Below are 12,909 nucleotides of genomic sequence, written 5' to 3'. Positions count from 1 at the left end.
GCCGCGAACTGAAGACACATCTTTTCATTCGCGCGGGGCTGGCTTAAATTTTATTGATTTTAAATTATCTATTATTAATTTTAATGGGGTTTTAGTTTTATATTTTAAAGTTTTTTAGGCCAATTATAAAATAAGTTTTTTAATTTGTATTTTAAATTGTATATTGTATTGTTTGTTTTTATTTTTGGCTGTACACCGCCCTGAGTCCTTCAGGAGAAGGGCGGTATAAAAATCGAATAAATAAATAAATAAATAAATAAATAAATGTGATCTTGATTCTATGCCTCTGTGCCTTATTTTTGCAATCAAAAGCGTTTTCAAAAGTCCCCCCCCTCAGAAACATAAACATGGGCTCTGGGTGCCCCTATAATGTCTGTGTCTAGGTATAAATAAAAGGTCAAGGTTCCCCTTGCAAATATATGCTAGTCATTCCTGACTCTAGGGGGCGGTGCTCATCTCTGTTTCAAAGCCGAAGAGCCAGCGCTGTCCCAAGACGTCTCCGTGGTCATGTGGCCGGCATGACTTAAATGCCAAAGGCGCACGGAACGCTCTTCCCTTCCCACCAAAGGTGGTCCCTGTTTTTCTACTTGCGTTTTTTACCTGCTTTCGAACTGCTAGGTTGGCAGAAGCTGGGACAAGTCACGGGAGCTCACCCCGTTACGCGGCGCTAGGGATTCGAACCGTCAAACTGCCAACCTTTCGATCGACAAGCACTTAGCCACTGAGTCCCTAAATACAGCCCTTAAAATAAACAGGAAGGAGGGTCTCGCAGCAGCTCTGTGTGGTCACCCTGCGAAACAGCGTACAGGCAATCCTCCACTTATGACCACCGTGGAGCTCCAAATTTCTGTTGTCAAATGAGACCTTGAAGTGAGCTTTGCCCCATGCTACGACCTTTCCTGCCACCGTCGTTAAGCGAACAGATGCCGTCAATAAGGTAAGTCGCCCCATTGTTAAACGAATCTGGCTTCCCTTATCGACTTGTGGGAAGGTCGTAAAAGGGGATCATATGACCCCAGGGACACAGCAAGCGTCATAAATGTGAAGCAGATGCCATGCGTCTGAATTTTGATCATGTGACCGCGAGGAAGCGGGAAAGGTGAAAAACGGTCGCAAGTCACTTTAGTCGGTGCCGTGGTAATGTCAAACGGTCACTAAACGAACTGTTGTAAGTCGAGGATTACCTGGATATAAACAGAGAACAAACCCTACTCCCTTCTAGCGCTGATAATGTTACCTAGTTGGGTCATGAAACGACTACAAGAAAACAACCAAGCTTGGAGAGCACCAAGGGCCCCTCAGTCGCTGCCTCCTCCTCCTCCTCCTCCTCTCCACCAACATAGTAAAGGTCATGGTTCCCCTCGCACATATGTGCTAGCCGTTCCCGACTCTAGGGGGCGCTGCTCATCTCCGTTTCAAAGCCGAAGAGCCGGCGCTGTCCGAAGACGTCTCCGTGGTCATGTGGCCGGCATGACTCAATGCCAAAGGCGCAGGGAACGCTCTTCCCTTCCCACCAAAGGTGGTCCCTATTTTTTCTACTTGCATTTTTTTTATGTGCTTTCGAACTGCTAGGTTGGCAGAAGCTGGGACCAGTAACAGGGGTTCACTCCATTACGCGGCACTCGAACCGCCGAACTTTCTACTCCCTTCTAGTTAAGGACTACCTGCTATTAATCGTTTCATAGTTCCCATCACCAATCTCTTTCCACTTATGACTGTATGACTATAACTTGTTGCTGGCAATCCTTATGATTTATATTGATATATTGACCATCAATTGTGTTGTAAATGTTGTACCTTGATGAAGGTATCTTTTCTTTTATGTACACTGAGAGCCTATGCACCAAGACAAATTCCTTGTGTGTCCAATCACACTTGGCCAATAAAAAATTCTATTCTATTCTATTCTATTCTATTAATTCCACACTCCTCGCTAGGAGCCGGGAGTGTGGAGTTACTATTATTAACTTCAATTAGTAGTAACCAACGGAAGTTTCTGAAGGTCTCCCCTCCTCTTAAAAATACAGAGTAAGGCTTATTGATCTCCGAAGACTGAACACGACTCCCCCCCACGACACATCCACCCAATGGGACAGTCCATTAAACCTTGGAGTACAGGCAGTCCGTTTGCTTAATGACCTCTTGAAGGTGCACACAGCCCTGGAAAAGCACTGACTTACGACGAGTCCTCGCCCTGGCGACCACTGCAGCATCCTCGCGGTCGCAAACCTGGGCCGCTGGCAAGCGGCATGTGTTTTAAACAACGGTTGCAGCATCCCGTGTGTGTGTGTGTGTGTGTGTGTGTGTGGGATGTGATCTGCCATCTGTGACCTTCCCAGCCAGTTTCCGACGAGCCAAGTCAATTGGGGTGGGGGAACAGGATCTGCTTAACGGCCTATGTGATTCACTTAACGACAAAAGGGAAAAAAAGCAGGCGCGGCTCACTTAGCAATGGGGAATTGCGTTCCCCGTTGTGGCCGTTAAGTCGAGGACTGGGAGGGTTGGGGGCGGGGTGGGGAGAAGAGACTGGAAACTCCCCATACAATGTGTGTGTGTGTCTGTGTGTGTTATCTTTTCTGGCAAGGTTGCCGCTTCAGGAGGACGCAAGGCCGCCACCGCAGCCATGGAGTGTTTCCAGGGGGCTTCTGTCCGCCAGCTGCATCACGGACCCCCCCCCTCCTTCCCCTTCCTTGCCAGCTCCCTCCCCAGCCTCCCCCTTCCCGGTCCTCCTCCCCCACCCCTTCCTTTCTCTCCTCTTCTCACAAAAACCAGGACAGCCTAATTGCTGCTGATGCAGTCGCCATGGCAACCGCAGGAGGAGGATGTTCGCTTCCCTCCCCTCCTCCTCTCCCCCCCCCCCGAAAAAAAACTCATCTCGCCATCAAAAGAAGGAAAGCCCAAACCGTCTTTGGGCGAGGCCAGGCGGTGTGTGTGTGTGTGTGTGTTGTTTTTTTTTTTTGTGCAACTGCTGCAAAGAGTCGGGGAGGGGGACGAAAACCTCAGCCCCCCCCCCAAAGCATTCCCAAAAAATGAACCTCTTCCCCCCCCCCCCCCCCGCCAAGATCATCTGAAGCCCAAGGAAGGAAATCTTATTTACATATTTGGTGTTTTTTTTTAATAAAAAAAAGCCCTTTTCTCTTTTTCACGTTGCGCCCCAAAGGCCCTGGGGGTGGGGAGAGAGGGGAGGTTGCAAGCCCCCATCGCCCCCCACAGCTCAATCCCGCTGCAGGCTCTCTCAGCTGCACCCTTGTCTTTCCAGGCCAAAATAAATAAGCTTTAAATGGAAAAGCATCCAATTTAAATTCCAGATTGGTCAGAAAAGGATTCTGTCAACAAAGCACAGTGTGTATTTGTGTGTGTGTGTCTGTGTGTGTAGGAGGGGGGGGCCAGATGTGCCGCCAGGAGAATTTAGGAGCAAAAAACCTGGATTTTGGGATCCGTTTCGGTGCTGCGCACAAAACCTCAAAGTGGCCCGGCGATATATATAGGAAGTCCTTGACTTATGACAGTTCGTTTAGTGACCGTTCGAAGTCGCAACAGCGCTGAAAAAAAGCGACTTACGGCTGTTTTTCACACTTACAACCGGTGCGGCATTCCCCCCCGTGGTCCCGTGATCAAAATTCAGGCGATTTTTAATAATTCGGGCGCTAGAATAAGTTTTTTAAGGATTATTTTAATTTGTATATTGATATTGATGTTTTATATACCTGTGAACCGCCCTGAGTCCTTTGGGAGATAGGGCGGTATATAAATTCGAATAATAAATAAATAAATAAGATTGGCAACGGACTCACATTTATGACGGGTCGCAGTGGTCCCGGGGTGGTGGTGGTAGTCATGTCATCTCCTTTTGCGACCGTCAACGGGGAAGCTGGATTCACTTGAGAACCCTCGGACTCACTTAAGGGAGTTGTGTCCCATTTTACGACTTTTCTTGCCACGGTCGTTAAGCGAATCACTGCCGCTATCGAATTAGTAACCCGGTTGCGAAGTGACTCCGCCTTTCCCCATGGACTTTGCCCTCCCTTTGAAGGTCGCAAAAGGGGATCGCGTGACACCCCCCCCCGGGGGGACACTGTGACCGTCATAAATGCGAGTCACTCGTGTCAAGCATCCGAATAGAAATCATATGACCGCCGGGTTGCTGCAACGGTCGTTAAGTGTGAAAAACGGCTGTAAGTCATTTTTTTTCCCCAGTGCTGTTTTGTGACTTTGAACGGTCACTAAGCGAACTGTTGTAAGTCGAGGACTACCGGTAAAGTAGAACTCGTTCATCTGGGCTGTGATTCCTCTCTGGTTTACGCCGTAGCGCTGAGATGGGAAGAGGGCAGCCCGAGAAGGGAAAGATTACAAAGAACCGAATTTCCTCAACCTCACACTCAGCTCCTAAGCTGCAACCTCCGAAGCCCCATTTTTGGAGTCCCAAAGCTAAAAGCACGAGGGGCGGGGGGAAAGCCCGTGGAGTTTGTATGTTGTGGCCAATGGCCCCTCCAGCGGCCAAATCAGTGGACGTGTCATTGGCGTGGGAGTCAGGATCAGCATCAAAGCAACCTGAGAGCTCCGAGGGAGAAAGAGGGAATGGAGCTGGCAGAGAGAGAGACAGAGGCAGAGGTCTGGAGGTGGCTGATGAAGAGGAGGAGGAACAGCTGGGTCCAGTGCCTGATACACAGAAGGCAGAGGAGAGGAGAACAGTGGAAATCTATGGGCCGGTCCTCGGGACGGAAAAGCCACTGCTGCTAGCGAAGCCCCGCCCTAGCTCTGAGGATCAAAGGCACGGGGTGGAGATGAATAGATGGGGCAGACAATTATTCATCTCCCGGACAGACGGACTTGGTGAGAGAGAAACTGTTTTGCCGGGGACGCCGGCGCTCCTGATAAAGGAATCATTGCTTCAACTACAGAGGGCTTGTCGTGTTCGGGGACGCCGGGTCAGAACATTGTACTTGTGGGCCAGAGATGGCGAATGAGGCTGGGGGGCGGGGGCAAACCTCTGCGTTTGCCTTGAGGGCTTTGCCTTCCCGTAATAGCAACCAAGCTCGGTTAGAAGAGTCGCTCGAGGGTCGATTTGTGTTTTGGGGCCGGCGAGTCCAGCAGGAAAGGGGGCGGCGTGGCTGCCTTGACTTCCCCTTTGTCAAATGAATTCTGCCCGGGAGGGGGGTGGGAGGCCCCAGAGGTTTGCTAAGTGGGGAAAATGCTAGCTGAGATGGCCTTCCTTCCCCAAAATCTGGTTGGATCCATCCTTCCTTCCTTCCTTCCCTCCCTCCCTCACTAGCTATCCTTCCTTCCTTGCTTCCTAGCTATTCTTCCTTCCTTCCTTCCTTCCTTCCTTCACTAGCTATCCTTCCTTTCCTTCCTTCCTAGCTATCCTTCCTTCCTTCCTTCCCTCCCTCCCTCACTAGCTATCCTTCCTTCCTTCCTTCCTTCCTAGCTATTCTTCCTTCCTTCCTAGCTATCCTCTCTCCTTCCCTTCCTTCCTTCCTTCCTTCCTTCCTTCCTTCCTTCCTTCCTTCCTTCCTTCCTTCCTTCCTTCCTTCCTTCCTTCCTTCCCTCCCTCCCTCCCTCCCTCCCTAGCTATCCTTCCTTCCTTCCTAGCTATCCTCTCTCCTTCCCTTCCTTCCTTCCTTCCTTCCTTCCTTCCTTCCTTCCTTCCTTCCTTCCTTCCTTCCTTCCTTCCTTCCTTCCTTCCTTCCTAGCTATCCTCTCTCCTTTCCTTCCTTCCTTCCTTCCTTCCTTCCTTCCTTCCTTCCTTCCTTCCTTCCTTCCTTCCTTCCTTCCTTCCTTCCCTCCCTCCCTCCCCCGCCGTCGCTGCCTTCTCCCACTAACCTGCGTGATGCTGTCCCGCATGGTGGGGGAACGGCCCCGCCGCGTGGTGGTCGTGGCCATGGTGGTGGTGGTCTCCATGATGGTCGTGGACATGTCCGCCAGCAGGGTGGTGGCCGTGGTCTCGGTGGTCATGACGGAGGGCACCTCGCCCACCAGCCGCAGGTTGCCCTCCACCTTCACGTTGGCGTCGCTCTCGGCGGCCAAGGAGAGGACCTTGAGCCCGTTGTAGTACAGCCCCGAGACCTGGCCCTGGAAGGGGCGGCCCTGGTCGCGGCCTCCGATCTTGATGGCGGCCTGGCTGTTGAAGATGGTCAGCTGACGACCTGCCGGAGGAGCCACAGAGAGGAGCGGAGAGGTGAAAAGGACGCTCGGCCGGCCGGACGCAGCATCCCAACACCACAGCCGTCAAGGGGTGGGTGGGTGGGCGGAGGTCAGGCCAGGTGGGCCCCCACCCACCCCCCGCCTCCCCTTATTCACCAGCCTTCCACACGCATCGTCCTCCTGGCCTGGCTCCACACCCGGCAGCACTTCCCGAGTACATACCGCAGCCTGAACCCTAAGCTGAGCATATCCACTGTGCCACCAACACCCATCCCCGCCCCCACCACCACGTCAGGGTCCACTTAACCAGGTTTGACATGTGGCTCCATTGCAGCAAGCAGGACCCTCTGATGGGGGCCGGGTGGGAATCCAGCCACCGACTTCACTTGCTCTGCCTTTCCACCACCGACTATCAATTCTGGGTAGCATTTGCATCTCCCGTTTCCTTATTCATCTCCTGAATGGTCCTTCCTTCCTTCCTTCCTTCCTTCCTTCCTTCCTTCCTTCCTTCCTTCCTTCCTTCCCCATCTTCTTCACATTGTCCCCTCCTTCTTCACTGATCATTCTTTATCTTTTCTGTTTCTTTCATTTCCCTTCTTCCCTTCCTTCTTCCCTGCCTCCTTCCTTCCTTCCCTATTTCTCACTTCCTTCCTTCCATCCCTCCTTCTATGATATCTATACCTCTGTCTCCTCCCTCCCTCCCCTACCTATCTCTCCCTTTGCTTCCATTCTTCTTTCCTTCCTGCCATCTCTCCCTCCCTCCACGACATCCATACGCTTTCCTTCCTTTTTCTCTGCCTCCTTCCTCCCTTCCTCCCTTCCTCCCCTATTTCTGTTTGCTTCCATTCTTCCTTCTGTCCCTCCCTCCATGACATCCATACTCTTTCGTTCCTTCTTCTCTGTCTCCTTCCTCCCTTCCTCCCCTATTTCTCCCTTTGCTTCCATTCTTCCTTCTTTCCATCCCTCCCTCCATGACATCCATACTCCTCCCTTCCTCCCTTCCCTTTCTTCTCTGCCTCCTTCCTCCCTTCCTTTCCTCCCTATTTCTCCTTTGTGTCCTTCCTTCCATTTTTCCTTCCTTCTTCCCTGCCTCTTTCTTCCGTCCCTATTTCTCCCCTATTCCTTCCTTCCTTCCTTCCTTCCTTCCTTCCTTCCTTCCTTCCATTTTCCTTCCTTCTTCCCTGCCTCTTTCTTTCTTCCCTATTTCTCCCCTATTCCTTCCTTCCTTCCTTCCTTCCTTCCTTCCTTCCTTCCTCCCTCCCTCCCTCCCTCCCTCCCCTTCCATCAAAGCCTCCTACCTCCACCCCATACAACCCCGAGACCTGGGGCTGCTCACCAGCCGCGTGAGTGACGAGGACACTCTGCAGAGGTCCAGCGGGGTCCCTGCCTGAGCCTGCAGTCCAAAGAACCAAGTACCATCTCCTTTGGCTCCTCTCACTCGCCTCCTCTGCCAGCTTCCAGCCTTCCTCTTTCTCCCTCCCCCCCCATTCTATTTCTCTCCCCCCCCCTACACATTCTGGACAGAGATTCCCTGTTTCTCCCTGTCACTTTGCTGAGCCACCCACCCCACCCCCCGGAATATCAGTAAGCCCTCCAAACCCACCACCCATTCCAATCTAACGTCTAGACCAGTGTCGGCGAACCTTTTCGGCACCGAGTAGCGAAACAGGGGTGCGTGAATGCGTGCCGGAAACCGGAAGAGAGGCCGCCTGGTTCGCATGTATGCGGCGGGAAGATCGACTTCCGTTTTCCGGTCCATTAGATGCGCACCGGCCACCTGGTCTTCCGGTTTCCAGTGCGCATGCGTGCGCAAAGACCAGGTGGCCGGTGTGCATGCGTACACCGGAAACTGGAAGGCTATATTCCTCGCGCACGCATGAGCACCAGGCAGCTGCTCTTCCGGTTTACGGCGCTCCCGAACACGTGAAGACCAGCTGGCCGCTGCACCAGAAACCAGAAGAGCAACGGGCAATGGTTTGCGTGCCAGGAGAGATGGCTCTGCGTGCCACTTTTGGCATGCGTGCCAGAGTTCGCCATCACGGATGTAGGCAGATTAAGAGCGAGCTGGAGGCAAAGTCCGGAAAAAATGCCGAATCTCGGCTTAGTTTAAGACCCTGTCTCAGTGGTGAAATGTGTAATTTGTTACTACCGGTTCTGTGGCCGTGGCTTGGTGGGGAAGGAATGTGACTGGGTGGGCATGGCCAACTTTTTTTTTTACTTTTAAAAGCATTTTTTTTACTGAAGCGGTTGTAGAAAAAATGCTTTTCAAAGGCTCTGACGATCCCAGCTGAGTTGCCCGATCATCAGAGGCTTTTGTTTTCTTTTAAAAGCATTTTCTTTTGCCTTTAAAAGGAACAAAAAAGCCTCTGACGATCAGGCAACTCAGCTGGGATCTCCAAAGCCTTTGAAAAGCATTTTTTCTACAGCCGAAGGGGTTGTAGAAAAAATGCTTTTAAAAAGGCTCTGACGATCCCAGCTGAGCCGTGCGATGATCAGAGGCTTTTTTTTTTAACTTTTAAAAGCATTTTTTTCAGTCGAAGAAAAAATGCTTTTAAAAGTAAAAAAAAACACACCTCTCTGATGATTGCGCAGCTCAGCTGGGCAAGGGGGGGGAGGGCAGGGATTTTTGCTACTGGTTCTCCGAACCACTTGCCGCCATCGCTACTGGATCGGGCAATCCGGTCCAAACCGGGAGCATTTCACCCCTGCCCTGTCTCATTTTGCAGGATCCCAACTATCCCCTCAACTGTGACTACTGCACACAAATACACACACACACACACCTGCCTTTTTGGCTGGCTTTGCACGCTTAGTAGGAGGCATTTGCTCACCAAGTCAAGCATGCAAAACGTTCACCTTGCTACATGCAACAGGTAGCCCTCGACTTATGACCACAATAGAACCCCAAATTTCTGTTGCTAAGCGGGACATTGGTTAGGGGAATTTTTGCCCCATTTTACAACTTTTCTTGGCACCGTCGTTAAGTGAATCAGTGCAAATGAGTAGCCCGGTTGTTAAGTGAATCTGGCAAAGTCCCTGTTGACTTGGCTTGTCAAAAGGCATTGGGGCACCGCCGCCCGTTGTAGATATGAATCAGTCGCCAAGCAGCTGAATTTTGATCACGTGACCACGGGCGCATTGCAATGGTCGTAACTGTGAAACACGGTCATAAAGCGACTTTTTTGAGTGCCGTTGTAATTTCAAACCGTCACTAAATGAACTGTCATAAATTGAGGCCTACCTGCATTGAGTTGGGCTAGTTTAATCATTAAGTGTTGTAAGTGTTGTACCTTGATGAAGGTATCTTTTCTTTTATGTACACTGAGAGCGTATGCACCAAAGACAAATTCCTTGTGTGTCCAATCACACCCAGCCAATAAAAAAATCTATTCTACTCTATTCTACTCTCTTCTTTTCCTTCCTCCACCTCTCCTTCCTTCCTTCCTTCCTTCCTTCCTTCCTTCCTTCCTCTTCTCTTCTCTGATTCTTGATGAATGTATCTTTTCTTTTATGTGCACTGAGAGCGTATGCACCAAAGACAAATTCCTTGCGTGTCCACTTGGCCAATAAAAAAAAATTGATTCTATTCTATTCTATTCTACTCTCTTCTTTTCCTTCCTCCACCTCTCCTTCCTTCCTTCCTCTTTCTTCCTTCCTTCCTTCCTTCCTTCCTTCCTTCCTTCCTTCCTTCCTTCCTTCCTTCCTTCTCTCTTCTCTTCTCTTCTCTTCTCGCTCTTCTCTTCATGATTCTTGACGAATGTATCTTTTCTTTTATATCCACTGAGAGCATCTGCACCAAAGACAAATTTCTTGTGTGTCCACTTGGCCAATAAAAAAAATTGATTCTATTCTATTCTATTCTATTCTATTCTATTCTATTCTATTCTATTCTATTCTATTCTATTTTTTTCCTTCCTCCACCTCTCCTTCCTTTCTTCCTTCCTTCCTTCCTTCCTTCTCTTCTCTCTTCCTTCTTCTCTTCTCTTCTCTTCTCTTCTCTTCCTCTTCTCTCTCTCTTCTCTTCTCTTCTCTTCTCTTCCTTCCTTCCTCTTCCTTCCTTCTTTCCTTCCTTCCTTCCTTCCTCTTCTCTTCTCTGATTCTTGATGAATGTATCTTTTCTTTTATGTGCATTGAGAGCGTATGCACCAAAGACAAATTCCTTGCGTGTCCACTTGGCCAATAAAAAAAAATTGATTCTATTCTATTCTATTCTACTCTCTTCTTTTCCTTCCTCCACCTCTCCTTCCTTCCTTCCTCTTTCTTCCTTCCTTCCTTCCTTCCTTCCTTCCTTCCTTCCTTCCTTCCTTCCTTCCTTCCTCTTCTCTTCTCTTCTCTTCTCTTCTCTTCTCTTCTCTTCTCTGATTCTTGATGAATGTATCTTTTCTTTTATGTGCATTGAGAGCGTATGCACCAAAGACAAATTCCTTGCGTGTCCACTTGGCCAATAAAAAAAAATTGATTCTATTCTATTCTATTCTACTCTCTTCTTTTCCTTCCTCCACCTCTCCTTCCTTCCTTCCTTCCTTCCTCTTTTTCTTTCTTTTTCTTCCTTCCTTCCTTCTCTCTTCTCTTCTCTTCTCTTCTCTTCTCTTCTCTTCTCTTCTTCTCTTCTCTTCTCTTCTCTTCTCTTCTCTTCTCTTCTCTTCTCTTCTCTTCTCTTCTCTTCTCTTCTCTTCTCTTCTCTTCCCTTCCCTTCCCTTCCCTTCCCTTCCCTTCCCTTCCCTTCTCTTCTCGCTCTTCTCTTCATGATTCTTGACGAATGTATCTTTTCTTTTATATCCACTGAGAGCATCTGCACCAAAGACAAATTCCTTGTGTGTCCAATCACACTTGGCCAATAAAAAATTCTATTCTATTCTGTTCTATTTATGGTTTAAAGGAGGGGATGAATCCAGAAAAACACGTTCATTCAGACCCCTGGTGAACAGAATTATGTAATTTGGGGAACAAGCTTCATTCCCAGCAGACGCTAATCTTGTACAGGCAGTCCTCGATTTACAATGGTTCATTTAGTGACCGTCTGAAGTTACAATGGCCCTGAAAAAAAGGAACCTAATGGCTGGTTTTGACAATTATGATCTCATCATTGTCTCATCTATCTTGTCTTGGATGCTGCTTATTTTCGATCCTGAATTATTGCAGGTAACCCTCCACTTACAAAAGTTCACTTAGTGAACATCCAGAGTTACAACGGAAGTGGAAAAAAATGACTTACAACCCGTTTTTTTCACACGGATTTACATTCGGATGCTTGAAATTGAATAGAATAGAATAGAATAGAATTTTTTATTGGCCAAGTGTGATTGGACACAAAAAGGAATTTGTCTTTGGTGCAGATGCTCTCAGTGTACATAAAAGAAAAGATACCTTCATCAAGGTACAACATTTACAACACAATTGACTCACCTTTATGACCATTACAGTGTCCCGGGGTCACGGGATCCCCTTTTGCGGCCTTCTGACAAGCCAAGTCAAGAGGTGAAACTAGATTCACTTAACGACCACTTCACTGAGAGCTGCAAGCGATTCACTAAACGAATGGGGTGAGGAAAGTCGTAAAACGGGGCAAAACTCAACGAAGTTCTAAATTTGGGGCTCAATTACGGACGTAAGTTGAGGACTCTGTGTGTGAGTAAGTCTGTGTCATATAATACATGTGGGTACATGCATAATTTTGAATTTATTTATTGTCATGGTTATGTAGCGTATATTGGAGGTAAAAGACCCGATAGCTGTATGCAATGAAATTTCATTTTAATGGATACCAATTAGTGTACATTGAAAGTGAGAATACAAGTTATTCTAAAGTTATTCTATTCTACCTGCAGCTTTGCACGTGGATCATATTGGATCCTGGTTCCATTCGATCAGCCTAGGAGGCCCTGAATGCCGAAAAAGGATTAAAGATAGTCCTCAACTTGCGAACACAATTGAGCCCAACGTTTATGCTGCTAAGCGAGACATTTGTGAATCGGGTTTTGCCCCATTTTGCGACTTTTCCAGCCACAGTTGTTAAGTGGATTATTTCAGTCATTAAAATTGTCTGTTAAATGAATCTGGCTTCCCTACTGTCAGAAGGTCGCAAAAGGGGATGGCGTGACCCTACGACGGTCATAAATGTGGGTTGTCAAGCATCCGAATGTACCGTAAATCACGTGACTACGGATGCTGAAACAGCCGTCAGTTGTGAAAAACGGTTGCAACAAGTCATTTTTTTTTCAGTGCTGTTGTAATTTCGGATGTTCACTAAGTGAACTTTTGTAAGTTGAAGACTTACAGGATCGAAATTCAGCAGCATCCAAGACAAGCAGATGAGACCAAGTGATGGGAAGCCAACCCATCCTGGCTTAGCTATGTGCTGATTTGGAAAAAGGATCGGGGGGTGGTCTGCTGCCATTTCCCAACCAGGCAAACCATTCTGGTCCACAGTGGAAGGGAGCAGGAAAGACCCCTTCCCCCAATTTTCCCTGTCTGGAACTCAGGTCATATCCCTCCCACCCCCCAAGCTTCACCCTGTTGTGGTCCGCCAGCAGCCTGCAGACCTGGCAGCCAAGTTGGACAGTGAGGAGGCTAGGGAGGACGATGGGCCAGTCCTGGAGTCAGGGGAAGGCCCGGATGAGGGCTCTGCATCAGAGGCAGAGGTGGGGCCAGGGCCATCTGGGAGCGATGCGTGGACTCCGGAGCCTCCAGCAGAGAGGCAGAGGAACAGGAGGAAACTAGTGCATGCATGTTAAGAGCTGCCAGAAAAAGCAAAAAGGACGACTC

At 48.9% G+C, this 12,909-nt stretch overlaps 1 protein-coding gene across 1 annotated transcript in view; it reads right to left on the bottom strand.

Annotated features, from left to right (window-relative positions):
* NRXN2 (neurexin 2) overlaps window positions 1-12,909 on the bottom strand; it is a 531,073-nt gene that overhangs the window by 29,148 nt on the left and 489,016 nt on the right. The window contains exon 19 of the mRNA XM_058160639.1: window positions 5,824-6,146. Within this exon, the coding sequence (XP_058016622.1) occupies window positions 5,824-6,146 (323 nt within the window). The remainder of the gene's footprint in view (window positions 1-5,823; window positions 6,147-12,909) is intronic.

This window comes from Ahaetulla prasina, chromosome 17 (assembly GCF_028640845.1).
Source record: "Ahaetulla prasina isolate Xishuangbanna chromosome 17, ASM2864084v1, whole genome shotgun sequence".
NCBI lineage: Eukaryota > Metazoa > Chordata > Lepidosauria > Squamata > Colubridae > Ahaetulla > Ahaetulla prasina.
Note: the sequence above shows the minus strand (reverse complement) of the source record. Positions and strands in the feature narration are given on the sequence as shown.